Source organism: Camponotus vicinus, unplaced genomic scaffold (assembly GCF_025532165.1).
Source record: "Camponotus vicinus isolate PSW18456_S1 unplaced genomic scaffold, iyCamVici1.0 SCAF_4, whole genome shotgun sequence".
NCBI lineage: Eukaryota > Metazoa > Arthropoda > Insecta > Hymenoptera > Formicidae > Camponotus > Camponotus vicinus.
In genome coordinates this window covers 7,635,275-7,661,802 of record NW_028141976.1, presented here as the reverse complement: position 1 = coordinate 7,661,802, position 26,528 = coordinate 7,635,275, and the positions used below count along the sequence as shown (strand labels likewise).

Sequence of the window (26,528 nt, the reverse complement as noted above, 5' to 3'; positions counted from 1 at the left end):
GTTATATATAAACATTTTTGAGATTTTATAATGTAATATATACATTATAAATTGAAACTATTAACTTCGAATATGATAACGACGGATTCTTAATATCAACCAATTTTCTGTTCCCTTTTATAAAATAGAAGCAAGCGCGGGATTACGGGGTGACCGGTTGCAACGCGAAAAGAGAACGAAGGTTTCCGCATCGGTGTCCACGGTGCATCGTCCGATCAGCCAGAAAACGTTCAAACTCACAATCGGCTCCATGAAATGTTTCATTCATAGTAAAAATTTTTCTCTTATATTTTTCTCTCACTACTTTCTACCGAATCCTCTCCCTCTCCTCGTTCTTATCGCAGTCCAAGTTCAATCGAAACGAACTTCCGTACATAATAGTTGATATAGTAGTGATAAGGATGGGAAATGGAAAGAGAAAGAGAGAGAAAGAGAGAGAGATATAGGGAAATGCATGCCATAAATAAGAAGGGATCAGAGGGGGAAGGACCAAGAGAGAATCATTAACCCACTCGCGCCCTTTGGATCAACGCGCTCGCCCGGAAAATTCGAAAACACGTACGACCAGTCCTTTGCCCTCGCGCTCGTTATCGCACGTCTATGTAACTGTTTCCGTATGTACATTTTGCACCGATAAACACGAGAATCAAACGGCTCTGTCGATTTTGCTCAAATTTCCTTCGCTCGACACGAGAACAACGGAAAAGTTAACCAAATTAGTTTTAGGAGAACGTGATCGATAATTATTAGAGTTCTTTGCTATTTTATTTTTAATTATCATTTTAATTATCACAGCGCATAATTGATTTCTGTGTCTACTATTCAATCAAACGTTGAATTCTCGTATAATTATTTAATCTATAAAATCGCGTAAATGATTTATAAAATAAGATAATTTATAAAATAAAATAAGATGATTTATAAAATAAAATAATCTTTTTAGATAGAAATTATTTGCAATGATTTCTTTCCGTAAGAAATAAACTTATTGCTATGGATGATTTTTTTTCACGAATAAAATACTTCTTTATGTATGTATTTTTTATATATGTAAAATATTATATACATGTCAGAATTTAATAATTAGAGTAAGTTGATAGTAAATTTATTCGCGTATGTATATGTGTGTGTGAAACTATGATTATTTGTCAAATAACAATCGCCACACAAATATATGTATATATCGCCCTTATTCCTTTATATTCACGTGGCTGGAACAGGCCGATCCGGCGTATTTATTACTGCGCGAGCAGAGTGGAAACCAGTCGGGGTGGAAACTCTGTCGCGGGCAACGCCGAAGTTCCACCTGAAGCGTGAAATCCGAAAGAATCACAGCACGGGGATGAAATCCATTTTTTTCTCTCCGTGGGGACTCTTTCCTTATTTTATCGCCATATTAGGCGAAAAAAGAGGGATAAGGTCGGCCGGCTCTCGGACGCGGCTTATCTCCGCCGTTCGCAAAGCTTCGCTTCATCCCGCGTATGTAAACTACGTAAACTGCGCTCGAAGGGGTGTCCTGAAAGACTGGCCAATCGCCGTCGTACGGTCGTTTGGCGCGGGACCTTCTCCGATCGCTGGACCTCGTAATTCGAATACCTGCCATGTCCGATCTGCAAACATCACTTTCGCCTCAACGATTACGGTTGATGTTTGTATTGTTTATTTGAATAACGCTCGTCCGACATATGTGTTGCTTTCCTGCGATGGACATGTGACTCGTCCAGTTGGCTTCTCGCATTTGGCGACAATAAATACGCGACGTAATCTTGTTTCTCGAAATTATCTAGGGAACAAGCTGGCATTACCAATCTTGCGCTATGGACGCGTCCAATATTTTGTCACCTTATTTATGTAAGTTTTGTCAAGCAGAGTGTAATATAATATAATCGAGATACAATATAATGTAATAGAGCTTCCGAAGCAAATTTTCCGCTCGCAGGAGAGCCAGTTATAGGACAATGACACGATAGGAACGTTGGAAGAAATGTATCTGAGAGCTGCAAATAACGCTTTTTTGTAATTCCTTAGACGAGACGGCACGAAGAGTAAGCGTGCGAAGGAGGTCACGTCGAGTTGCCCTCGCAATCGTCATCTCGGATCAATCACGGAATACGGGTAACGTAATCGGAAAGTCCTTTATATCCGACGAAACTAAGTTCCGAGGCAATTTGTGTCTCTCTTTGTAAGGAATAGGTGAAGACGACGAGGGAGAATCGTGGAAAGAGTGGTGGAAGGGGGAGGGGGGAGATGGAGGAAGACGGGACAGCTACAACAGAAGTAGCGACTTTGCATTGCTCGAAGCTCAGCTCAAACTGCTTTGCCCTAACGCAAGGAGAGGGGCATCTTCCTTTTTACTCCTCGTCGTCCTCATCTTGGTCCTCTCTCCTAACACGTGGCCGACTCATCCTTTCCCTCCTTCGCAGCTTCTTTTACCTGCCTACGACGGGGGCTGCCCTCGTCCGCAATTCCCTCCAATTCTTTTCTCGAAACAAGTTTGTAAAACGCAATTTTCTCGTAGGTTGACAAGTCATCTAATCGCGAGTTGGAGTACTATATATATATATGAAATACTCTTTCTCTTATCCTCTACTTTTCTCTCCGTCATTCTGTCCACAATCGTTGTCTTCATCGCTTTCTTTTCCCGAAGCTCGTGTTTTTTTCTCTTTCATATAATAATTTTTTTCTCCTTTTTTTCCTTTTTTTATTACATTTACACAAAAATTGTTGTTACGGATTATGACAATCAACAATCAAACATGATTAGAAATAAATATTGGGCTTTTTTAGAAAGTTCTAATTTAATGTATAATTTTAAATTAATCGAATGATTAATTTTACTCGCTTATGAATTTGAAATTATTATGATCTCTATCAACATTGAAAACTCTAACTTAGTCAAAATACTCGCAACATGCACGATGAAAAGTTTCAAGCTCTGAGAAAATATCAAAATGGTAATCGTGCTTGTAGAACTAGCGCAATTTCTTCGCGTTTCTCTCACGAGAATACGAATTTATCTTTTTTGTTATGAATTGTGAAACACAAGCGAATCATGTTGACACAGATCTTGCTGTAAATTATCATAATTGAATTCTTTAGATACATACACACTGGAATTCTAACGATTCAAATTTCAATCGAGAGAAATAACTCTCCTTGTCGTCTTCATTATAGTTTACTAAAGAAATTTCTTTCATTTCTTATGGCAAGAAATATGATTAGCTTAATGAAAATCATAAATATAGTAAGAAATAGATTGATTTCCAAGAATTAGAGACCTAAAATAATAGAAAGAATAGAAAGAGAAAAAAATCAATTATTTAATATACGAATTATCTAGAGAAATATTCTATAGCAAAAAGATTAATACATGCAACGCATTGCAGCATCCCTACTTATGACAGTTTAGTTAACATGTAATCTGTATAAATGGATCAAGTCGTCTACGCGCGATAATCCGAATCGATTTCACATATTGCGATACGAATGATTAATTGATGTTCCTTGAGGTATTCGCGATCTAAATTCCACGTCCCTTACTCTATCCGTTCCTTTCGGGGGCTTCGAGACGATCATATCGATGGGAATCGATTCCCCCGGATTCGGCTGTAATACCATTTTGGCCCGCATTCGCGCTATCGACGGCGTCTGCACGTCACTCGACGTTGAATTATACGATTAATCTCTTACCGAAAATTAGGTTAGCGAAGTGAGATCACGGCGGATGCTCGGATAGTTCCATCAGTGCAAAGAGGAGAGGAAGTGCAGTTTAACGCGAGCGAATTGGAGATTGGAGAGTCCAAGTTCCTGACTATTCCGAGACCATCATTTTCCTCTAATTAATAGTCACATTGCTATATATTTCTCCATTGATCTCATAATCAATAGACGCCATCAAGTCAGTCAGCTATCAATCCAGTTAAGCTTTATAAAGTTTCGTAAACTGGTAAGTACATGAATAATATATTTGTTGCTCTCTAATTTCAAATTTACATCATTCGAAGTACTCCGGATGAATTACCGTTCTAAGATACGCGGAATAATCTCTCATAGTTTACGGCTCCTTCGTGAAATCGCGATATCGGGCGCGCCCGGTCGTGAATATCCATGCAAATTACATCGATTCGCTTCTGTTCGTTCAACAACGACTTCAAGGTCTTATCAAGCCCTACGGCTGATCCCTTTGGAATTCGAGACGAGCCAATTGCAAGCACAGGTGTACGAAACAATGAGGATCCTCGTGTCGGTTAAAGAAGGAAAGTAAGTAGCGCGCGGGGGCGACGAGAGTGAGAGCGAGCGAGAGCGAGAGAGAGAGAGTGGGCGGAAAATGGAGGTACATTTTACCGATTACAGGGCGAATCTACGGGATCCCTTTCATGCTCTCGTTCCGCGAACGAAGTCAAGTAACAATTCCGGGATTACGGCGCTCCCGAAATGAAATTTCATTCGCGAGTCCCCGAGGAGCGCGTTTCAGGACGAACGCGAGCGGATCTCTTCCCGCACGGCGCCTCTTCTGGCTTCCCCATCGCGCCGCGCCGGTTGGAGAACCGCCTTGGAAGAGGCCGCCGCCTCCAGTCTCTTCCAATTTTCTCTTCGTTTCGAGAAGAGCGGCGGGTGGTGCGCCACCGGGGAGTTTACCGGAAGGATCTCGTCGTGGGACGATATTATTCCGCGTCGCCCTCTCCCCTCACCCTCGCGGAGGGTGAACTTTTTGTGGAGGACCTTCGCGCGACATCGTCTTTAAGGCTCGCGACTTTATTTCTTTTCCTGCCGCTCTTAAATGATTGACGCGTAATCAGCGCGAGAAGATAACTGCGAGAAGATAAATTGCGAAACGAGATTGCGAAGCGCCGACGAGAATAATAGCGTGGCGGGTCTTGCTGTGCGCGAATCCATCGAGGCAAAAACGGCAAGTTACAAGAGGTAGAAAGTTACGATGCGATCGAACGTGTAGGGGGATTGATTTTTGCGGCTCGAGATGAGTTGCAGCGCGAATGCATTAATCGCTGGATGAAATTATTTCTCGCTGGAACGATAAAGTATTCCCGATGATTCATTTGAGAGAGTGAATTTATACGTCGGTCTCTCTCTTTCTCTCTCTATCGATGGCGCTTTAGCGCCAACTGAAGGAAGCGGAAACAAATGGGCGCCGCCGACAGACGTACACTGCATGAAGTAGAAACGAGACGGAAGTTAATCGCTGCCCGCAACGATTTGTTCCGGGATTATTTGGACAAATCGAGATAACTGCCGGAACGCGCTTGTCCTATATACAAGCGTAGGCGTAGTATAGCTCGTTGATTAGCATGCCAGAGCAGCGAGATAAGCGGCCTAGCCGCGACGGTATAGTCAACTAACCGATCCTGGATTCTCCTATAGAACGTTTCACACGTGATAATCCGCGATATTGCATAATATGCGCTTGACATTGCGCTATATATTCTCGCTGTCAAAGGACACGGTCGAAAATAGCAAAATAATATTTATGCGATCCGCAAGAAACTTATTTAAATTAATGAATAAAAAATTTATTGACGTAACAATATGCATCACTTGAGAAATATGTAATTATATTTCAAAAAATAGAAAGATTCTTATAAATCTTGCGCTATATATTCTCGGTGTCAAAAGACACCACGGTCGAAAATAGTAAAATAATATTTATGATTCGCAAGAAACTTATTTAAATTAATGAATAAAAAATTTATTAACGTAACAACATGCATCACTTGAGAAATATGTAATTGTATTTTTAAAAAATAGAAAAATTCTTGTAAATCTTCTTTCTATCGATTTCTTTTAATTTACGTGAAAAGCGCGCATTTTCGATAAATAATAAAGTATATAAAAATTAATTTATTTATATCGATAATTATTTCAAATTAATGATAATATTTCATTTTTAATTTTTTTCATATTTCATTATTTCTTTTATTTTAATGAAACTTTTATTTTTCATGAAAAAGAATTATGCTGCATAATTTTATTGTGAATAATTCTTTAAAGAAATGTAGAAACAGATTGTGTTTTTGAAATATGTTTAATTTTTGAAACATTCAAGAATTCGATCAGATTTTGATCAATAAATAGCGTAATATCTTTATCCTTTGAAAATGACTTGTTTGATGATAACAGTGAAAAGTACGCGCGTAAATGCAGTTTAGAATGCGCCTGTTGTAGATCGGCCGATGCTCTAGCCCAGCGTGATGTAGATAGGAGGCGAACAATAATTGATCGAACCCCTTAAGCTCCAGCTATAAGCTCATGATCCTGTTATTGCAGATACGCATGGGCGCTGTTACCAATAAACTCATCTACATTCCCCGAAATACGTATATTCTAATTAAGATTCGCGTTGAGCCCTCCGAAGAAGAAAAAATAGGGAAAACAACAGTTTTATTGGCCGCGTGTGGAATAAATATAAAAATATTCCACAACATATCATTCATGTTTTAATACAATAGCAGAACTTTAGTTAATTTCTTATTATTTTTATATAATAATAATTTTTTTATATAATATTATATAATAATATATGTAAAAATTATTTTATTACATTATTTATATACAATTTTATATTATTTTATATTGCAACATTACTTATATATTATATTATTTTAATACAATATTATTTTATTACATTATTTATTTACATATATATAAACGTTAAAATATTTATATATTTATATATTTATATACTTTTCTTATAAATAAAAAATCTTTTCAAATCATTTTTGTTTAAATAATTGGATAAACAATTTTTTTAAGAGCCTTTCTTACTTTAAGATATTTTTCTTACTTTTAAACTTTTACAAAATTTGAAATCTTTTCACGAAAAAGCATTTCTAGTAAATTTTATTTTTCTTAATTGTTTTACTTTCAAATGGTATTTTAATTACTTTATGAACGCTATTCTTCTAATATTTCTGTTTAAATAATCTTTACGTTTAATACTTCATTGATGGCGAAAGCACATCGCGAGCGATCTTCGTCACGCGTTCGAGATTTAAAAAAAAACTGTTAAAAACACAATCTCTGCATACTTCTATGCAATGAAAACTTTTCAAAATGTTATTACAAACTTAAGAAGAGTGTATTTCAACCTTCTTTGTTCTTCGAAAGCAATGATATTAAATTTACATGAAATCAAATTATTCGTACATCATTAATTCTTTCAATATTTGAACTGTCAATTACATAAATCTTTTTTTAATGACAAATATTGAAATATGTAACCAATGTCATAAAAAAGAGCATAAATTGGAAAAGGAGAGTATTATATAAATTTCGATTATACTTGTTTTTTTTAAGTGGACTCCGATATGTGATTGTTGCAATATATTAATATTTCTTCAATGTAACAGAGACATACAAAAACATATTTATCGATTTTGATTGTGCAATTTTTTCTATACGACTGACCGTCGAATAATGGCGCTTCCAAAATTCCGTGCATTTATATATGAAAACCCATGTACATACACGCGAACGTTTTCGTTAGGCTTTTAAAATATCACGTAACGTTGTTATTTCTGTCACAACTTTTATTCGCAATCGGTATTTTATTCCCAATTATTGTTCATAAAATGTATCGAAAACTACCGATCATTCGCATGCAATGCGCTTTTATCTGGCGATAACTCGTCGTTATTTTTTTCTCCTTTTCGAAACAAGCGCGGGTGAAAAAAAATGATTACGCGAAGCGCGGAGAAATGTGGAAAACTGGGTCTTGCGATAAATCAACGATAACGCGCCGAGCGAAATATAAATTCTATCCGACCGCGATGGCATCGCGCGTGTATCCGTTCATGTGCGTGCGTGGGTTAGAGGCGAAAAAAAAAATTATAAATGCCATCCTCTACTTTGGACATCGGCCATGGTCACCACATGGTACCTGCATTTTAGGTGGCTGGCGCGGTGGAGTTTTGCGCGCGCGGGGAAATAGATGAAAAAGGGCGAATCGATGCGAGCGGTACAAAAGCGTCGAAATCGTTGACGACCCGCTCGACCGTGACTCGAAATAGCCATTGTTATTCATTCGATTGTAGTCATTCGTTTCATCTTCGCCCTCATGCGATTACGCCGGCGATAGTAATAATAACGTTGCATCTTGTTTGCAACGCGAAAAATTCGAGTTAATTTAGGGCTGGGATAATTTAGGACTTCTCTAAATGTCAATTATAATTACGTAGCGTAATATTATATCGGAAGATTTAATAGAACGCTGATCAGCTGATTTAATAGAACGCTTAATCAAAGCACTGACGTAAGAATGTTGTCATTTGTCTCGTATTTTTAAAATTCGAGTCTTTTTTTATTTCAATCAACTCAAAAAAATAATTCATTTTTTCTCGCAAATAATTTAAACATTTCATTTAATAATTAAATTAAATTAATTATTTAATAGTTAATTATTTAATACAATAAAAGATTAATAAATTTTTTAATTTGTTTTTCACAAAATTACTTATAGAATAAAATTAGCAGACAAACATTTATTATGAGATATAAGATCGCGTTCTTTTTTTTGCATCGAATTTATCTCGAAACGTGTCTGTTACAGAAAGCATATAACAACATAAGCAGAAGCATATAACAATTGCATAGCGATACAACAATTGCATTATATGATACGCATAGAGACATCAATAACACGCGACGTCAATAAAGCACCTGTTCGAAGACCATGCGCTAAGTTTCTAGAATTTACAAATCATCGATTTACAGTTGCCAAACAAGATGATGAGCGAATGTCTACGGATGTAATAGGCCCACAGTCATAAGCGACGCTGACAAGATTTGCATGACAGTACCCCGTCATTACGCACGGCTCGCCCAATCAAATGTCGAGCGCACACCGTTTGCTCATCGAGTGTTTATTGCCCACATGTCCTATGTATATACGCACACGTAGATTTGCTTCTACGGGAACGCGCGTACACACTGCTTGGTTGCACTAATAATCCGTCACTCCGTCTAGACTAGAAACACGAATTAGCATTACTTAAGGCGTGTAGAAAGTGCGTTCCTCGTCGCGTATGAAACAGAGACCGCAGAAAAAAAGCCAATAATCTAATGGTACTATATTAATTATTACATATAATTATTAATAATAATTACTAATAATTACTAATAAAATAATTTGTAATAATATTAATTATATTATAATATGCCATGTATTGATTCACAAAGGAAGATATCCCGAATAAATATATCTTTTTATAACAATATATGTACGATATTAATATAAAATATCAAGTCTTAATAGTTCTTTGTAGTCTTTGTATTTGAGACGGTCAATAAAATGATTTATTAAGAAAATTTATGAAAAAAGACACAGGTTGAGATCGTAAAATACTATCTCGAAAACTCGATACAAAGAGTCGCTTTCTAGATGAAAAGAATATATTAAGCAAAAAGATTAAAATTATCTTTCGAATTGATTCTATGAGCGTTGAATTTGATCTGCGATGCACAACGGTCATAAATAAATGTATAAATTCCTTTGATTCTTGATTCTTTCTTGCGTTTTGCAACTTATTTAGCTAAGGATTATGTTGTAAATTAAATTATACAATTAACCATGGTTCTATAACTTTTTAAGCAAATATTTTATTTTAACAAAAAAATCAAATATATTCAAAAAGTATAATTAAATTATGACCAAGAAATATATAATTGAAAATAATATTTCTCAGAAGGTTTACTTAATATTGAAATCCAAGCGATATTTAATTTATCAAAATCGAACCATGAAAAACATGTTTGAGATTAATAAAACGTAAAGATTAAATCTGAGAATTTATAAATTAATACATGAAGACGCTTGTTGAAAATATATACGTGTAATTGAAACTGCATTCAACAGAAATATTTTATTACATATATGACATCGAAAAAAAATTAAAAAAGTTGCAAGATTAAAAGAAACTATATTTGTCAGCGAATAGAAATAAGAGTAATAATTACTTGCCGGAATAAAATTGTCGAACTTTTTATGCCTTCCCATTTAGAGCGAGACCGCGTCGGCGCCATTGAGGAACAATAAATGATTATTGTCGGGACTATTACCGCCGGAGTGGTGACCAGGCCCCATTGGAACTGTTCGGCGGTCAGTTTCCCTCGGCGAATGTGGCCTTGTGTGTACAAGCGGCCGGCGTGCGTATACGTGCTGCCATTATTTCTCGTATCTCGCGAGCCCATGCACAGTGCAACCCCCGCAGACCGGGGTTCACCACCCGGCGCCATCGGCTGGCCTTTCCCCCCGACCTCCTCCATTCTCTCCCCTCTCCCCGCTTATTCCATCCCTGAAATACCGACGACACGAGCAAACAAACTGCATTCACTTAATTCGACGCGAGAGTCCGCGCCGAGGAAGATAAAGCGATTTTTGTGACAAGTGGCGAGATTTATAGCTAAAGAGAGTATGAAGAGAATTTCTTACGTTTCGATATAACGCGTAACCAATGGCGGCAGTATGTAATAAATTCTGTGTATTTATATATGAATGTATCAGTATTCTGCGAAAATATCTTAAGAAGATGAAGGAATATCTTCCTTCTCCTTTTTTTAAAAAATTAGTTTATCTATTCATTTAAAATTAATTTAATTTTCCCATTTTCAGTACAAATAAACATTCGGAAAATCTTTTACCAAATGCAGCTAATCAGATTGCCTGTAATTAGAAGAATTCAATAGACTCACAATCAGTTTAGCGAGATGATATTACGTTAAAACAATAATACATTATGTTAAAACAATAATACTCTTTTGGTTTCTTTTTCTTCGTTACTATAAAAAATTTCAATATTTTACTTAAATATCAATCACAATTATATACTGTGTATACAATATTGAATAATTTATTTATTATTATATTATTAGAGAGAGAATTGATTTAGAATGTAATTAAAACATTATTAACATAGCGTTTGCCGTATATTTGTCTCATATTTTCTAAATTGGATTTTTTCTTTAACCAGCGTAATTCCCTTTTTTCTCACAAATAACTCTCAAATTAATAATTTAATTAGTGTAACAAAAAAATAATATATTAGGTGCGCAACTAAGTTCCCGCTGTTTGTCAATAGATTGCGCCACCAATAAGTGTTGGTCGATTTCGACATATCCAAAACGTCATGAACCAAGCTTAGACATATGGTAAACAAACCGTTTTGACACAGTAGTGATTTTGTTTTGGCGTCATATACTTTTGGTTGTGTGAAAATGTCTGATTTTGTGCTAAATAATCGTCATTTGCGGGAAGTGTTGATATGCGGGAAGTTTTCTTCTTTCATTCGAGGAAAACGGCGGCTGAAGCGCATCGAGAGCTCCACAAAGTTTACGGAGATGCTGCTCTAAGTGAAACAACGTGCCGTGATTGGTTCCGTCGCTTCAAAGACGGTGATTTCGATGTTGACGACCGTCCGCGTGAAGGAAGGCCAAAAACCTTCGAAGACGCTGAATTGGAGGCATTGCTCGATGAGGATCCATGCCAAACGCAACAAGAGCTTTCATCAGCATTAGGAGTTACCCGCCAAGCCATTTCCAAGCGATTGCATGCGTTGGGAATGATTCAAAAGCAAGGAACTTGGGTTCCTTATGATTTGAAGCCAAGGGACGTTGAGCGTCGTTTTTTCGCCTGTGAACAACTGCTCCAGCGGCAAAAAAGGAAGGGTTTTCTTCATCGCATCGTGACGAGTGATGAAAAATGGATTCATTACAGCAACCCAAAGAAAAGAAAGTCATGGGGACTGCCCGGTCATGCTTCTACGTCGTCGGCTCGGCCGAATATTCACGCTGCGAAGGTTATGCTGTGTATTTGGTGGGACCAGGTCGATGTTATTTATTATGAGCTGTTGAAACCGAACGAAACCATCACTGGGGAACGGTATCGACTTCAATTGATGCGATTGAGCCGAGCACTGCGCGAGAAACGGCCACAATACGAGCAGAGGCACGAAAAAGTGATTCTACAGCATGACAACGCTCGGCCTAACGTTGCCAAACCCGTTAAAACCTACCTGGAAACGCTCAAATGGGAAGTCCTACCCCACCCGCCATATTCCCCAGATATTGCGCCGTCCGATTATTACTTGTTCCGTTCGATGGCACATGGTCTGGCTGATCAGCAGTTCCGCTCATATGAAGACATCAAAAAATGGCTTGATTCGTGGATAGCCTCAAAAGATGAACACTTTTACCGTAACGGTATTCGAGCTCTGCCAGAAAGATGGGAAAAAGTTGTAGCTAGCGATGGGCAATACTTTGAATGATTCATTTGTAACCATTTTTTCACAATAAAGTTGCATTTTCATAAAAAAAACAGCGAGAACTTAGTTGCGCACCTAATATTTTTATGTTGTCTTTTATAAAAACTAATTATAGAATATTTATAGAATAAAATTAGCAAACAAACATTTTTTTGGTTACTAATGTTTGAAAAAGTCACAAAATCTTTATGATAACAAAATTGATCATTTATATATGGAGAGAGAAATAAAACGAGAGTTTAAATACGTTACAGAGATTAGCATTCAAGCGTTTCTTCTGTCATGAAACATACAAAGCAGCGAATAGTCATGCCACGTTCAAGATTGTTATCGAACAAAATGTCCTGTTTCACGCACAGTGAAAGCTGTTGCTCTTGAATCGCGGATTATTTTCTTTCTCCTTTTGTAGACAATAAAACAAGAAACTGATATGTATTTCGCTTTCTTTTCATTCTTATCTTCTTATCGTATAAAAGAAAAGGAAGAAATTAATAAAACCTTGGTTGATATATCAACCATGCTTTTATTAATTTCTTCCTTTTGATTTATATTTAATGCAAAATCGACAGAACATGATGATGTGATAGAATATTGCAAGGATACACGCGATTCTCTTTCTATATGCATTTTTATGGAATGTCATAACAACAAAGATAATAGCACCCAAGAAAGGAGCGTGTGAATTAGATGAATATTGAGTCATTGATGTCGTTCTAAGAGTTTCTTGCGCGTCACTCAATTAGCGAAGTAAATGACAATATAACGTCTTCGCATTTTTTCATTTATTCTTGTGCAAAAGTTATTTGTATATATAATATTTTCAAACCACTGAAATCTTTATTACCTATATTAATAATTAATATAAAATAAATATTATTATTTAATATTATAAATATTAGAATTTAAATATTTAAAAAATCGTAATTTTTATCTAATATTTTATTTAATTGTAAGAATTTTTCATAGATTCTATTACAATAATTCTTTATATACTATATTAATAAGAAAATATCAAGATATCAATCAAATATTTATTAATTTAATTTTTAAAAACGAGTTTTTAAAGATGCATGATAAATGCAGGAACAATTTTATAAAATTATACAATATAATATAAACATATATAATATAAACATAATGTAAATGATATAAATATAAAAGATATAAATGTTTTTATTTTAATAAATGCCATCTTCGAATATAAAAAGTTGTGATATAATATATTTATTTAATTTATTAATATGTGTGACTGTGTGTGTAATATAAATTAAAGCTATTAGCTTCGAATCTGATAGCCATTATGCTCATGTTTCAGATCTCGTTACGTCTTAACTTGATAATTGTCATTGTTCCCAACATATTAATGAATTGCCGTATGAATAACATTATGGGTATTACATGTGATTATCATGTTTTATTTGTACAAAGTAGTTTAAAGATATAAAATAAGAAACTATCAAAATGTTTATCGAATCTCCCAAAATGTTAAACTTTTTTTTGTGCTAAAAACAGAGAATTTATTTTTGTTTATTTTGTATTAAGAGTCAAAATTTAAATGCTATTAGAGACGAAAAAAATGACACACAAAAAGATATGTGCGTAATTAAATTTAAAGTTATAATAATATTTTGTTAGAAATTTGACTTAATTTCAAGTAGATATATATGAGTCCAAACGATCTATAATTCGCAACAAAATAATGCAATTTTTATTATATTCAAATAATTGCATAGGAAAAACGGTAATTGTGCATAAAAGGGGCCTTCTCTCCGATTTGCTTTATTTTTAAATATGTTATAGGAGAGATCTTCCCGAGTAATTTCGTATATATATATATATATATATATATATATATATATATATATATATAAGGGTCGGGCTCAAATAGTTTTGGAGATATAGGCTGAAGAAGGATAGAAATAATAAATACAAAAATTCGCGTGGAAAGTCGCAAATAAATGTAGATATTATAATTTTACCATATCATATATGTTTAAGGAAATATATTTAATAGAATATATGTATTTGTAAACTTTGCTTTTTCTTGCAAAGTACATGCGGGGACACCGCATGTTCCGCCCCCCCGTAGGGGGGGCTCCACTTTCGGAAGATATAACCTAACCCAACCTGTGTCTGAAGTGTAAGAAATACCTTGATATATATAACATTTCACTTTACACGGTTCATATGATTTATATAAGTTTGTAACTTTCTATGCGAAGCCAGATATATTCCACACTTCAGACACAGGTTGGGTTAGGCTATATCTTCCGAAAGTGGTGCCCCCCCGTAGGGGGGGCCGAACATGCTGTGGCTCCGCAAGACAAAGCAAAGTTTACAAATACATATATTCTATTAAAATTATTTTTGAATTTATTATTTTTATCCTTTTTCAGCCTATACCTCCAAAACTATTTGAGTCCGACCCTTATATATATATATACGAAATTACTCGGAAAGATCTTCCCTATAACATAATTAAAAATAAAGCAAATCGGAGAGGAGGCCCCTTTTATGCACAATTACCGGAAAAACAGTTCTTAATCTATTAAAAAGAGTCTTTTACTCTAATAATAAGTAATATTCGCAAATCCGAATATATCAGAAATATTTCGGATATTTGAATAATATGTAGTTAAAAAATAACAGATTTACAATTTAATCGAATAATAATCCGAGAGTTTATAATCCTAAAGTTAATCCCATAAGTTAATAATCCTAAAATTTTATAATATTACAATTATTCAATCAATTCTTAATTTTTTAATTATTTATGTCCAGATGACTATTTAACTGAACCTCAAGGTATTTCGGCAATGACGCTGATTTCAAAACATAACGATGAAGATAAAATACTATATCAAGCCATTACAATAATACAGCTATTTCTAACACAGCGCTTTAAGTAATCTCAAAAAAACAAAAAGATGATGCTCTAGAAGTTTAGTAATTTCGTATTATATTTGCGACATGATGTAGCGCAATTATGAAATTAGATAAATTTAAACAAGATTAAAAGAAAGTAACATTGACTTGCTTACATATATATATATATATATATATATATATATATATATATATATATATATATATATATATACATGTATATTAGTATTTATTTATTACATTAAGTATATAAATAAATACTTAATATTTAATCTACTTTTACTAAAATATGACATATATAATTTGACAAATTATTTTTATATGAAATCTATGTAAATAAAATATATGTGAAATTAAACGAATCTTTTACATTTATAAAAAATATTTGACGATTTGATATAGTTGATTAGAAAATATTATATATATATATATATATATAATATTTTCTAATCAACTATATCAAATCGTCAAATATTTTTTATAAATGAAAAAGATTCGTTTAATTTCACATATATTTTATTTACATAGATTTCATATAAAAATAATTTGTCAAATTATATATGTCATATTTTAGTAAAAGTAGATTAAATATTAAGTATTTATTTCTTTAAATTTATTTAAATGTGATACATAATTAATTGTTTATACTGGAAGCAGTACATAATTGATAAAACTTAATTTTATTAACTCTAATATTATTAAAAAAATAATGTAATATACTTATTTATGTTACTCAGAATTAATTTAATACATATACAAAAGTTTTCTATTCTACATAGAAGAAACTATGTTAATAAATTAATGAAAAGATTAACGGGAGTATTTTTTACACGTGACAATTAATTTTTTGGATTAACGTTTAAACCATCAAAAAAGAAACATCCTCTTACATATATAAATTATTAAAATATTAAAACAATTTAAGTTTAAAAAGAATTCAATTAGATTTTAAGTCAAAGTAAAAAACAAAATCTTAATATCAGCTTCCAATTTTCAGCTGATTTTATTTTCCTTTTTATTTTGTGTTGATGTTTGACATAAATTTCACATATGCTTATCGAATAATAAGATACAATACTAGACAGTTTAGTCAGATTTAAAGTATATCAATATTTATATTCGTGCAGAGAATCATATTTCTTTTCATGACCCTTATTGTCGAAAAAAATTTCCACGAACACATCTCGGTGAACTAGTTATTTCTTTATATATAGTACAATAAGTTCTGTATATAACATACAGTGTGAATATAATATTAACGCGTAAACATGGAAAAACATTGGATATTTGAAACGAATGTGGCCAAATGCAGACATTGTGATCAAGAGTATACAGAATACATAGACAAATATAAATTGAGAATACATATAATTAAACATAATATACATCTTTTCGCAGATAATTGGTTATATCAATATTTCGAACTCCAAAACAATATGATGAAGTGCAAGTTTTGTCCTAAGGAATATAAGATTCAAATACTTCCTAAACTTAGAGATCATTTAAAACAACATGAATCTATGATCGACACAGGTAGAGATAAACAAAGTAATTTTATTTTATAAATATTTAAATTATTTTCAATTATTGCTAATATAAAATTGATACAATATTCTGATTGTCGCATATTGTTAAAATACATTAATTATGATTTCTAAAACCATGCATTTAAATACATGCATAAGAGAAAATTTTTTTATTTGTGTGACATTCATAAATATGAATACATTTATGTATACGTTATTTAAAGATTGAATAATAATTATATGAATATGATGTTAAAGAGAAACAACATAGGAGACAAAACTATTGGTGGATAAAATACTGCACATTAGAAAATGGTGAAGCACAATGCAGATTTTGTGATTCATTTTATTATATAACTATTGACAAGCATCATTATGAAAATCACGTAGCAATTTATGATACTAAAATTTATAATAAAATTGATAAAAAAGAAAATTGGATATGGCAATATTTCGCACTCGAAAACGATATGGCAATGTGCCAGATTTGTAAACACTGTTTTTCTGTGCATTTAGATAGTCATGGTATTCAAAGACATTTAAATGCAAAACATAAAGATAAAATGGAAGAAAAACAAGGTAAGGAAAATAAATTTATGTAGGTTTATCTTTTCTTAATATATACTTTGTGTGTGTGTGTGTGTGTGTGTATGCACAATAATCATTTACAAAATCAGATGTCCGACTTTTATATACATCATGAAGATTTGAGTCAATTTCAATTAAAGCTGATTATTATATGCAAATATAATAATTAATTTTATTACGTCTATTTTCTATTTAATTATAATTGATAGTTTGTAAAATCACACAGTTCAATAATCATAAAAGAAAACAATTGTGTTTAAATAATATTTAAATATCTAAATGTATTGTGATATTCGGATAATAAGTGATATAATTGTGCAATTTCATGAATTAACTAGATAATGCGATTGATTATAAACCAAGATTAGATGATACTAAAAATATTTTAACATTTATTTTTTTAATTACTTTGTATGCTAGATGATGAATTAGGTCAAGGGATTCATGGTAATGAGGAAACAAATATGAACAGTCTTCTGGCAAGTTTGATAAACGACGTAATCCGAATGCATAAAAAATATTTGGAAGATAATGAATAACCGGGAAATGAATAACAAAGTAAATTTATGTTATAAATATTTAAATAAGCCTTAGTTGTACTAAACTTATAACTGGATATAATGAATAAGTTTTTAACTTCTATATAAATATGATTGACAATTTATAAAATTGTACATGTAAATAATCGCGCAAAAAATTTTTTGGTTCATATAACATTTCAAAATCTGATATTTTACTCGGATATTTTTTAATTACAAATGATTTAATAACAATTATAATATATAATCGAACAATTATTGTGACAAGGCCTTATAATGCTGAGATTATTTCAACAATTTTTATTTTTTTAATAATTTTATATGCAGATGCTGAACCAATTCAAGATCAAGAAATTGTCGATGGCGCGGATTCTAAAACAGATGTTGAAGATAACGCTACGTCAGATAGTTACTAATAATATAATCGTGTTATGTAGAATTTATATAACCTTCACATTAAATGAAAGAAATGATATTTTTGATAGGTTTTTGCTTTGCGTTTACAACATAATACAGTAGTAATTTTATCAAATAATCAAGTTTGAAGAAATTAAATAAAAAATAATATAAATAACTGCGAAAAAATTAAAAAATAATATGTTGACTTTTCTATTATCGAAATATTTATATGTGATTATTATATTATTGAAATATTCATATATGCTGTAGTAGTAATAATTAATTAATTTAGTTTGTCAAATTTTTATTTATTTAATTTAAAAACGCTCGTATAATAAAAGTAGCATAAAATTGTTATCTGTTTTAATAAATATCATATTAATTTATAATTAATTTAACATGGCATACAATAGAGACTATACTATGAAAACTTAATATTTTTAATTGATATTCAGTTTTTATTAAGTTAATCATGCATATCCTCTTCTTTATTGTCAAAAAAACCTATATTGTATGATCAGTATCAAAAACACAACGACATATTTAAAAATTATATTTCTGTATTTACGTCTGACTAGTTAATTAGAAAATAGAAAATATATTTTAACACACATAGGATATTGAACTTGAAAATAATCTGATTAGAAATTGTATTTCATCTAGATCTGTAATAAATTATGTGAATCATGGAATGCTTATTGGCAACAAACTAAAAAATAAAGTCATCTTGTCATTATAGATTCTATAATAATAATTCTTTACGTGCTATATCAATAAGAAATGATATCAACTAAGTTTTTATTAATTTAATTAAGGGACGAATTTTTAAAGATGAATGATAAATACGGGAACAAAAAAAATAGTTATAAAATTATAAAATATAATATATATACATATATATATATATACAGGGTGCGCCAAAAGTCTGGATACACCTAAATATCTCACAAACGATGCATTTTAGAAAAAAATGTTTCAGGCAAAAGTTGTATGGTTTCAAGGGGGACATAAGATGGTACCATTGGTTTGACCTTGAAGAGTCATTTGAAGGTCACGTGAATGTCACTTCAATTTTTTTAAACGGAACACCCTATATATTTTTGCACATTCTTGTAGCTTATCTCGAGAGCTTTCCAAAACACTATAATTAAGTACCTTTTCGTTAAGTACTTTTTGAATTATGAAGCTTGAAATAATTTCTTAATTTTACATAAACCGTAAAATATCTTGTAAAATATTCATTTTTCGATTATCTTACCTCAATACTTTTATGTACAAAATAATGAGAGGAATCAATTGGTGTAAAGAAAACACATAGTTGTTTTTAAGAAAAAATATGGAATTGTTAATTGCAAATTACATATTTTTTCTTCGAAACAACTATGTGTTTTCTTTACACCAATTGATTCCTCTCATTATTTTGTACGTAAAAGTATTAAGGTAAGATAAATCGAAACATAAATATTTTACAAGATATTTTACGGTTTATGTAAAATTAAGAAATTACTTCAAGCCTCATAACTCAAAAAGTACTTAACGATATGGTACTTAATTATAGTGTTTTGGAAAGCTCTCGAGATAAGCTACAAGAGTGTGCAAAAATATATAGGGTGTTCCGTTTAAAAAAATTGAAGTGACATTCACGTGACCTTCAAATGACTCTTCAAGGTCAAACCAATGGTACCGTCTTATGGCCCCCTCGAAACCAAACAACTTTTGCCTGAAACATTTTTTTCTAAAATGCATCATTTGTGAGATATTTAGGTGTATCCAGACTTTTGGCGCACCCTGTATATATATATATATATATATATATATATATATATATATATATATATATAATATAAGAGATATAAATGTGAGATATAAATGTTTTCATTAATAAATGCCATTTTCGAATATAAAGAGTTATGGTATAATACATTTGTTTAATTTATTAATATGTGTGTCTGTATGTGTGTAATATAAATTAAAGCTATTAGCTTTGAATCTGATAGCCATTATGCTCATGTTCCAGATCTCGTTACGTCTTAACTTGATAATTGTAATTGTTCCCAAAATATTGAATTGCCATATGATTAACATTATAGGTGTCACATGTGATACCTATAAAGATTATCACACTTTATTTGTACATTTAAAGATATAAAATAAGAAACTATCAAAATGTTTATCAAATCTCTCAAAACGTTGGACGTTTTTTTTGTTAAAAATAGAGAATTTATTTTAGTTTATTTTGCATTGAGAGTCAAAATTTAAATGATTAGCGACAATAAAATGACACACAAAAAGATATGTGCGTAATTAAATTTAAAGTTGTAATAACATTTTGTTAGAAAATTGACTTAATCTCAAGACGATAATATATATTGAATCCAAACGATTTATAATTCGCAACAAAATAATACAATTTTTATTATATTCAAATAATTGCATAGAAAAAAAGTCTTTTAATCTAACAAAAAGAGTCTCTTAGTCCAACAATAAGTAATATTCGCGAATCCGAATATATCATGGCAGGAATATTTCGGATATTTGAATTATATGTAATTAAAATGTAACAGGGGCTTACAAGTTAATCGAATAATAATCCTAAAGTAAAATTTTATAATATTAAAATTATTCAATCAATTCTTAATTTTTTAATTATTTGTGTGCAGATAACTAATCAACTAAAGCTCAAGGGATTTCAGCAATGGGGCTGATTTCAAAACATAATGTTGGAGCTAAAATGCTACATCAAGCCACTACAATAATACAGCTATTTCTAACACAGTGCTTTAAGTAATCTCAAAAAAATAAAGATGATACTTTCGATGTGTATTAATTCGTTTCGTATTTGCGACATAATGTAGACCGATTACGAAATTAAATAAATTTAAACAAGAGGTAAAAGAAAATAACATTGACATTCCTCTATATATATATATTTTCTAATCGACTATCTTAAATCGTCAAATATTTCATATAAATGAAAAAGATTTGTTTAATTTCACATATATCTCATTTAATATATAAAATTGTTATTATAGATTTTATTTAAAAATAATTTGTCAAATTGTATCGTATTTTTAAAAATATATTATCTTAAACATCAAGTTTTTCTATTTTTTCAAATTTATATGTGATACATTAATAATTGTATACTAGAAGCAATACATAATTGATTTCTAATTTTATTAACTTTAATATTATTAAAAAGTAATTTAATATATTTATGTCATTTGGAATTAATTAAATACACAAAAATTTTCTATTAGACATAGGAGAAACTATGTTAATAAATTAATGAAAAGATCAACGGGAGTACTTTTTACACGTGAGAATTAATTTTTTGGATTAACCGTCAAAAAAGAGATATTCTCTTACACACATGTGTAGATTATTAAAATATTAAAACAATTGAAGTTTAAAAAGAATTCAATTAGATTTTAAGATTTAAAATAAAAAGCAAAATCTTAATATTAGCTTCTAATTATTAGTTGATTTTTTTTTCTTTTTATTTTGTGATGATGTTTGACATTTCAGATGTGCCTATCGAATAATAAGATACAATACTAGACGGTTTAGTCAGATTTAAACTATATCAATATTTATATTCGTGCAGAGAATCATATTTCTTTTCATGACCCTTACTGTCGAGAAAAATTTCCACGAACACATCTCGGTGAACTAATTATTTCCTTATATATAGTACAATAACTTCTGTATAACATACAGTGTGATTATAATATTAACGCGTAAACATGGAAAAACATTGGATATTTGAAACGAATATGGCCAAATGCAGATTTTGTAATCAAGAGTTTACAGAATACATAGACACAAATAATTTTAAAGTACATATGAGAACTCATCATAATATATATACTTTCGAAGATAATTGGTTATATCAATATTTCAAACTCCATAACAATATGATGGAGTGCAAGCTTTGTGATCGGGAATATATGATTCAAATACGTCGTAAACTTAAAAACCACTCAAAACAACACGAATCTATAATGGACACAGGTAGAGATAAACAAAATAATTTTATTTTATAAACATTTAAATTATTTTCAATTGTTGCTAATATTAAATTGATACAATATTCTGATTGTCGCATATTGTTAAAATATATTAATTATGATTTCTAAAATCATGCATTTTAAATAAATGCATAGGAGAAAATTTTTTTATTTGTGTGACATTTAGAAATATGATTATTTATGTGACATTCATAAAAATGAATACATTTATGTATACGTTATTTAAAGATTGAATAATAATTGTATGAATATGATGTTAAAGAGAAACAACATAGGAGACAAGACTATTGGTGGATAAAATACTGCACATTAGAAAATAATAAAGCACAATGCAGATTTTGTGATAAATTTTATTATATTACCATTTACAAGTATTATTATGAAAATCACGTAGCAATTTATCATACTAAAATTTATAATAAAATTGATAAAAAAGAGAATTGGATATGGAAATATTTTGAATTCGGAAACAATAAGGCAATGTGCAGTATTTGTGAACGCTATTTTCCTGTAAATTTAAATTGTAGAGATATTCGAAGACATTTAGATGCAAAACATAAAGATAAAATGAAAGAGAAACAAGGTAAGCAAAATAAATTTATGTACCTTTTTCTTTTTTTAATATATACTTTGTGTGTGTGTGTGTGTGTGTGTGCGTGTATGCACAATAATTATTTACAAAATCAGATGTCCAACTTCTATATACATTATGAAGATTTGAGTCAATTTCAATTAAAGCTGATTATTATATGCAAATATAATAATTAATTGTATTATGCTTATTTTCTATTTAATTATAATTGATAGTTTGTAAAATCACAAGTTCAATAATCGCAAATAAGAAAAAAATTTTGTTTAAATAATATTCAAAGATCTAAATATATTATGGTATTTGGATAATAAGTGATTTAATTGTACAATTTTATGAATTAATTAGATAATGCGATTGATTATAAACCAAGATTCGTTGATACTAAAAATATTTTAACATTTATTTTTTTAATTACTTTGTATGCTAGATGATGAATCAGGTCAAGGGATTCATGGTGAGGAAACAAATATGAACAGTCTTTTGGCAAGTTTGATAAACGACGTAATCCGAATGCATAAAAAATATTTGGAAGATAATGAATAACCGGGAAATGAATAACAAGGTAAATTTATGTTATAAATATTTAAATAAGCCTTAGTTGTACTAAACTTATAACTGGATATAATGAATAAGTTTTTAACTTCTATATAAATATGATTGACAATTTATAAAATTGTACATGTAAATAATCGCGCAAAAAATTTTTTGGTTCATATAACATTTCAAAATCTGATATTTTACTCGGATATTTTTTAATTACAAATGATTTAATAACAATTATAATATATAATCGAACAATTATTGTGACAAGGCCTTATAATGCTGAGATTATTTCAACAATTTTTATTTTTTTAATAATTTTATATGCAGATGCTGAACCAATTCAACATCAAGAAATTGTCGATGGCGCGGATTCTAAAACAGATGTTGAAGATAACGCTACGTCAGATAGTTACTAATAATATAATCGTTTTGTCTAGAATTTATATAACCTTCACATTAAATGAAAGAAATGATATTTTTGATAGGTTTTTGCTTTGCGTTTACAACATAATACAGTGGTAATTTTATCAAATAATCAAGTTTGAAGAAATTAAATAAAAAATAATATAAATATCTGTGAAAAAATTAAAAAATAAATAAAATAATATGTTGACTTAAAAATAAAAAAAATAATATGTTGACTTTTCTATTATTGAAATATTTATATGTGAGATTATTATATTATTGAAATATTCACATATGCTGTAGTAGTAATAATTAATTAATTTAGTTTGCCAAATTTTTATTTATTTAATTTGAAAACGCTCGTATAATAAATGTAGTATAAAATTGTTATCTGTTTTAATAAATATCATATTAATTTAACATGGCATACAATAGAGACTATACTATGAAAACTTAATATTTTTAATTGATATTCAGTTTTTATTAAGTTAATCATGCATATCTTTTTCTTTATTGTCAAAAAGAACTATATTGTATGATCAGTATCAAAAACACAACGACATATTTAAAAATTATATTTACGTCTGACTAGTTAGAAAATATATTTTATCACACATAAGATATTGAACTTGAAAAAAATCTGATTGTATTTCATCTAGATCTGTAATAAATTATATAAATCATGCAATATATATTGGAAACAAACTAAAAAATAAAGTCATCTTGTCATTATAGATTCTCTAACAATAATTCTTTACGTGCTATATCAATAATAAATGATATCAATTAAGTTTTTATTAATTTAACTTAGGGACGAATTTCTAAAGATGAATGATAAATACAGGAACCAAAAAAAATTTCTTTAATTATAAAATATAATATAAATATAATATAAGAGATATAAATGTGAAAGATATAAATGTTTTCGTTAATAAATGCCATCTTCGAATATAAAGAGTTGTGGTATAATACAGTTATTTAATTTATTAATATGTGTCTGTGTGTGTAATATAAATTAAAGCTATTAGCTTCGAATCTGATAGCTATTATGCTCATGTTCCAGATCTCGTTACGTCTTAACTTGATAATTGTAATTGTTCCCAACATATTGAATTGCCGTATGATTAACATTATAGGTATCACATGTGATTATCACACTTTATTTGTACATTTAAAGATATAAAATAAGAAACTATCAAAATGTTTATCAAATCTCTCAAAACGTTGGACGTTTTTTTTGTTAAAAATAGAGAATTTATTTTAGTTTATTTTGCATTGAGAGTCAAAATTTAAATATGATTAGCGACAATAAAATGACACACAAAAAGATATGTGCGTAATTAAATTTAAAGTTGTAATAACATTTTGTTAGAAAGTTGACTTAATCTCAAGAGGATAATATATATTGAATCCAAACGATTTATAATTCGCAACAAAATAATACAATTTTTATTATATTCAAATAATTGCATAGAAAAAAAGTCTTTTAATCTAACAAAAAGAGTCTTTTAGTCCAACAATAAGTAATATTCGCGAATCCGAATATATCATGGCAGGAATATTTCGGATATTTGAATTATATGTAATTAAAAAGTAACAGGGGCTTACAAGTTAATCGAATAATAATCCTAAAGTAAAATTTTATGATATTAAAATTATTCAATCAATTCTTAATTTTTTAATTATTTGTTTGCAGATAACTAATCAACTAAAGCTCAAGGGATTTCAGCAATGGGGCTGATTTCAAAACATAATGTTGGAGCTAAAATGCTACATCAAGCCCCTACAATAATACAGCTATTTCTAACACAGTGCTTTAAGTAATCTCAAAAAAATAAAGATGATACTTTCGATGTGTATTAATTCGTTTCGTATTTGCGACATAATGTAGACCGATTACGAAATTAAATAAATTTAAACAGAGATAAAAGAAAATAACATTGACATTCCTCTATATATACAGGGTGACCCATTTTAACTTAGGCAGCCAAATAACTCGAAAAATAAGCAAGATAGAGAAAAATGTTTTAGACAAAAGTTGTATGGTTTCGAGGGGGCCATAAGATGGTATCATTGGTTTGACCTTGAAGAGTCATTTGAAGGTCACGTGAAGGTCACTTCAATTTTTTTAAATGGAACATCCTATATATTTTTGTACATTCTTGTAGCTCATCTCGAGAGCTTTCCAAAACACTATAATTAAGTACATTTTCGTTAAGTACTTTTTGAGTTATGAGGCTTGAAATAATTTCTTAATTTTACATAAACCGTAAAATATCTTGTAAAATATTCATTTTACGATTACCTTACCTTAATAGTTTTATGTACAAAATAATGAGAGGAATCAATTGGTGTAAAGAAAACACATAGTTGTTTCGAAGAAAAAATATGTAATTTGCAATTAACAATTCCATATTTTTTCTTAAAAACAACTATGTGTTTTCTTTACACCAATTGATTCCTCTCATTATTTTGTACATAAAAGTATTAAGGTAAGATAATCGAAAAATGAATATTTTACAAGATATTTTACGGTTTATGTAAAATTAAGAAATTATTTCAAGCATCATAACTCAAAAAGTACTTAACGGAAAGGTACTTAATTATAGTGTTTTGGAAAGCTCTCGAAATAAGCTACAAGAATGTACAAAAATATATAGGGTATTCCATTTAAAAAAATTGAAGTGACCTTCACGTGACCTTCAAATGACTCTTCAAGGTCAAACCAATGATACCATCTTATGGCC

General features: G+C 30.3%; 2 protein-coding genes across 7 annotated transcripts; both read left to right on the top strand.

Annotated features, from left to right (window-relative positions):
- Positions 1 to 3,614: 3,614 nt before the first annotated feature.
- On the top strand, positions 3,615 to 18,637 carry LOC145970762 (uncharacterized). Of its 6 annotated transcripts, XM_083097699.1 has the most exons (5): positions 16,396 to 16,485; positions 16,557 to 16,691; positions 16,943 to 17,263; positions 17,693 to 17,830; positions 18,139 to 18,637. In XM_083097699.1, the coding sequence occupies exons 1-4, from the start codon at positions 16,455 to 16,457 to the stop codon at positions 17,809 to 17,811; spliced, it is 606 nt and encodes a 201-aa protein (XP_082953825.1). In that variant the 5' UTR covers positions 16,396 to 16,454; the 3' UTR covers positions 17,812 to 17,830; positions 18,139 to 18,637. The 6 variants fall into 6 exon arrangements, 1 of the variants encoding a protein (XP_082953825.1); XR_014438596.1 differs by lacking the exons at positions 16,396 to 16,485; positions 16,557 to 16,691; positions 16,943 to 17,263; positions 17,693 to 17,830; positions 18,139 to 18,637 and adding exons at positions 3,615 to 3,946; positions 4,054 to 4,260; positions 8,728 to 9,197; XR_014438595.1 differs by lacking the exons at positions 16,396 to 16,485; positions 16,557 to 16,691; positions 16,943 to 17,263; positions 17,693 to 17,830; positions 18,139 to 18,637 and adding exons at positions 3,615 to 3,946; positions 4,054 to 4,260; positions 8,564 to 9,197.
- A 3,231-nt stretch (positions 18,638 to 21,868) lies between these two features.
- Positions 21,869 to 24,710, top strand: LOC145970833 (uncharacterized). The gene is made up of 4 exons (XM_083097839.1): positions 21,869 to 22,224; positions 22,504 to 22,824; positions 23,261 to 23,395; positions 23,704 to 24,710. Exons 1-3 carry the CDS (start codon positions 21,957 to 21,959, stop codon positions 23,374 to 23,376), a joined length of 705 nt encoding a protein of 234 aa, XP_082953965.1. The 5' UTR covers positions 21,869 to 21,956; the 3' UTR covers positions 23,377 to 23,395; positions 23,704 to 24,710.
- Positions 24,711 to 26,528: the final 1,818 nt, after the last annotated feature.

Excerpts from the sequence above, each read along its gene's own strand:
- LOC145970762 (XM_083097699.1), top strand. The coding sequence starts at position 16,455 with ATGTGGCCAAATGCAGACATTGTGATCAAGA. Across the intron at positions 16,692-16,942 it reads TGAATCTATGATCGACACAG|AGAAACAACATAGGAGACAA; the intron begins GTAGAGATAAAC and ends ATGATGTTAAAG. Across the intron at positions 17,264-17,692 it reads TAAAATGGAAGAAAAACAAG|ATGATGAATTAGGTCAAGGG; the intron begins GTAAGGAAAATA and ends TTTGTATGCTAG.
- LOC145970833 (XM_083097839.1), top strand. The coding sequence starts at position 21,957 with ATGGAAAAACATTGGATATTTGAAACGAATATGGCCAAATGCAGATTT. Across the intron at positions 22,225-22,503 it reads CGAATCTATAATGGACACAG|AGAAACAACATAGGAGACAA; the intron begins GTAGAGATAAAC and ends ATGATGTTAAAG. Across the intron at positions 22,825-23,260 it reads TAAAATGAAAGAGAAACAAG|ATGATGAATCAGGTCAAGGG; the intron begins GTAAGCAAAATA and ends TTTGTATGCTAG.